The sequence below is a fragment of the Verticillium alfalfae genome, genomic scaffold (genome assembly GCF_000150825.1).
Source record: "Verticillium alfalfae VaMs.102 supercont1.7 genomic scaffold, whole genome shotgun sequence".
Classification (NCBI taxonomy): Eukaryota; Fungi; Ascomycota; class Sordariomycetes; order Glomerellales; family Plectosphaerellaceae; genus Verticillium; species Verticillium alfalfae.
Genome location: NW_003315032.1, coordinates 559,337 through 560,288, shown reverse-complemented (window position 1 = coordinate 560,288; position 952 = coordinate 559,337). Strand labels below are relative to the sequence as shown.

The window sequence follows — 952 nt, the reverse complement described above, 5'->3', positions numbered from 1 at the left end:
AGAATCCAAACGCCCATGGCAGAATAAGAATAAGCACGGAGAAAACGCGATGCGTTGCGGATACATCACAACGCGCTCCCCATGTGTGGGATGATGCCAAGTCATGCAAGACGCCATGCCACACAAGCCTAGATGTATCTCCGTTCACAAAACAGGAATTGGAACAATCCCCTCTCTCCGGCCCGCCGTTGCCAATGTTATCAAAAACTCAACGCCACTGCATGCAGAAACACATGAGCCTGGTCGTGTGTCGTGTTCATCATAATCGTAAGCTCTCCGTGAACAAAACTGACACGCCGCAAAAACGCCTCAAAAGAGCCTCGAATGTTCAGTCAAACCATCGCCAAGCATGCTGTCCTCAGACGACATCGCTACGGCCTCCGCTACGCTTCGGTCTTCCTCCGGGTCCCTAGATGCCGTTGGAAACCTTCCGCGCCGTTGCTGAGGACGGGGCGCCGCTGATGCTGCCGACACGGCCGCTGGTCTTGCGGACGCCATCCTTGGAGCGAAGAGGTGACTCGGTGCCGCGCTTGCTGCTGCGGACCTTGGTCAGGATGCCCGACGCACTGCTAGCGCGCTCACGGTCCATTGCCTTGACACGGGCAGGGCTGCCCATGTTCTCGACATCGTGGGTAGAGTCGTTGTCGATGTACTTGTGGTACACGGTTGTTGTGGTCGAGCTGTAGGATCGCATCTTCTCTGAACGGCTTGGTGACTCGGAAGGTTTGCGGTGCGCACGCATGCGGAGGTGAATCTCCTCATCCGACTCGCCGGCGTTGGATCGCCTGTGAACCGAGAGGACCTCAGTCTCGTGCTCAACGCCGCCTTCCTCCTCGAGTGTGGCCGAGTACGAAGGGGCACGCGAGTAAGGGTGGTGGCGGTCGGCACGGCCGGTTTTGCGTGAGCTGGCCTGGTGTAGGGGCGGGGAGGTAGTCTTCGTGAACGGCAAGAA

At 58.2% G+C, this 952-nt stretch overlaps 1 protein-coding gene across 1 annotated transcript in view; it reads right to left on the bottom strand.

The window, feature by feature from the left end:
- Positions 1–409: 409 nt before the first annotated feature.
- Positions 410–952, bottom strand: part of VDBG_05999 (tyrosine-protein phosphatase CDC14) — a gene marked incomplete at both ends in the record, with an annotated part of 2,332 nt that continues 1,789 nt past the window's right edge. Inside the window, one exon of the mRNA XM_003003511.1 lies at positions 410–910. Coding sequence (XP_003003557.1) covers positions 410–910 — 501 coding nt within the window. The remainder of the gene's footprint in view (positions 911–952) is intronic.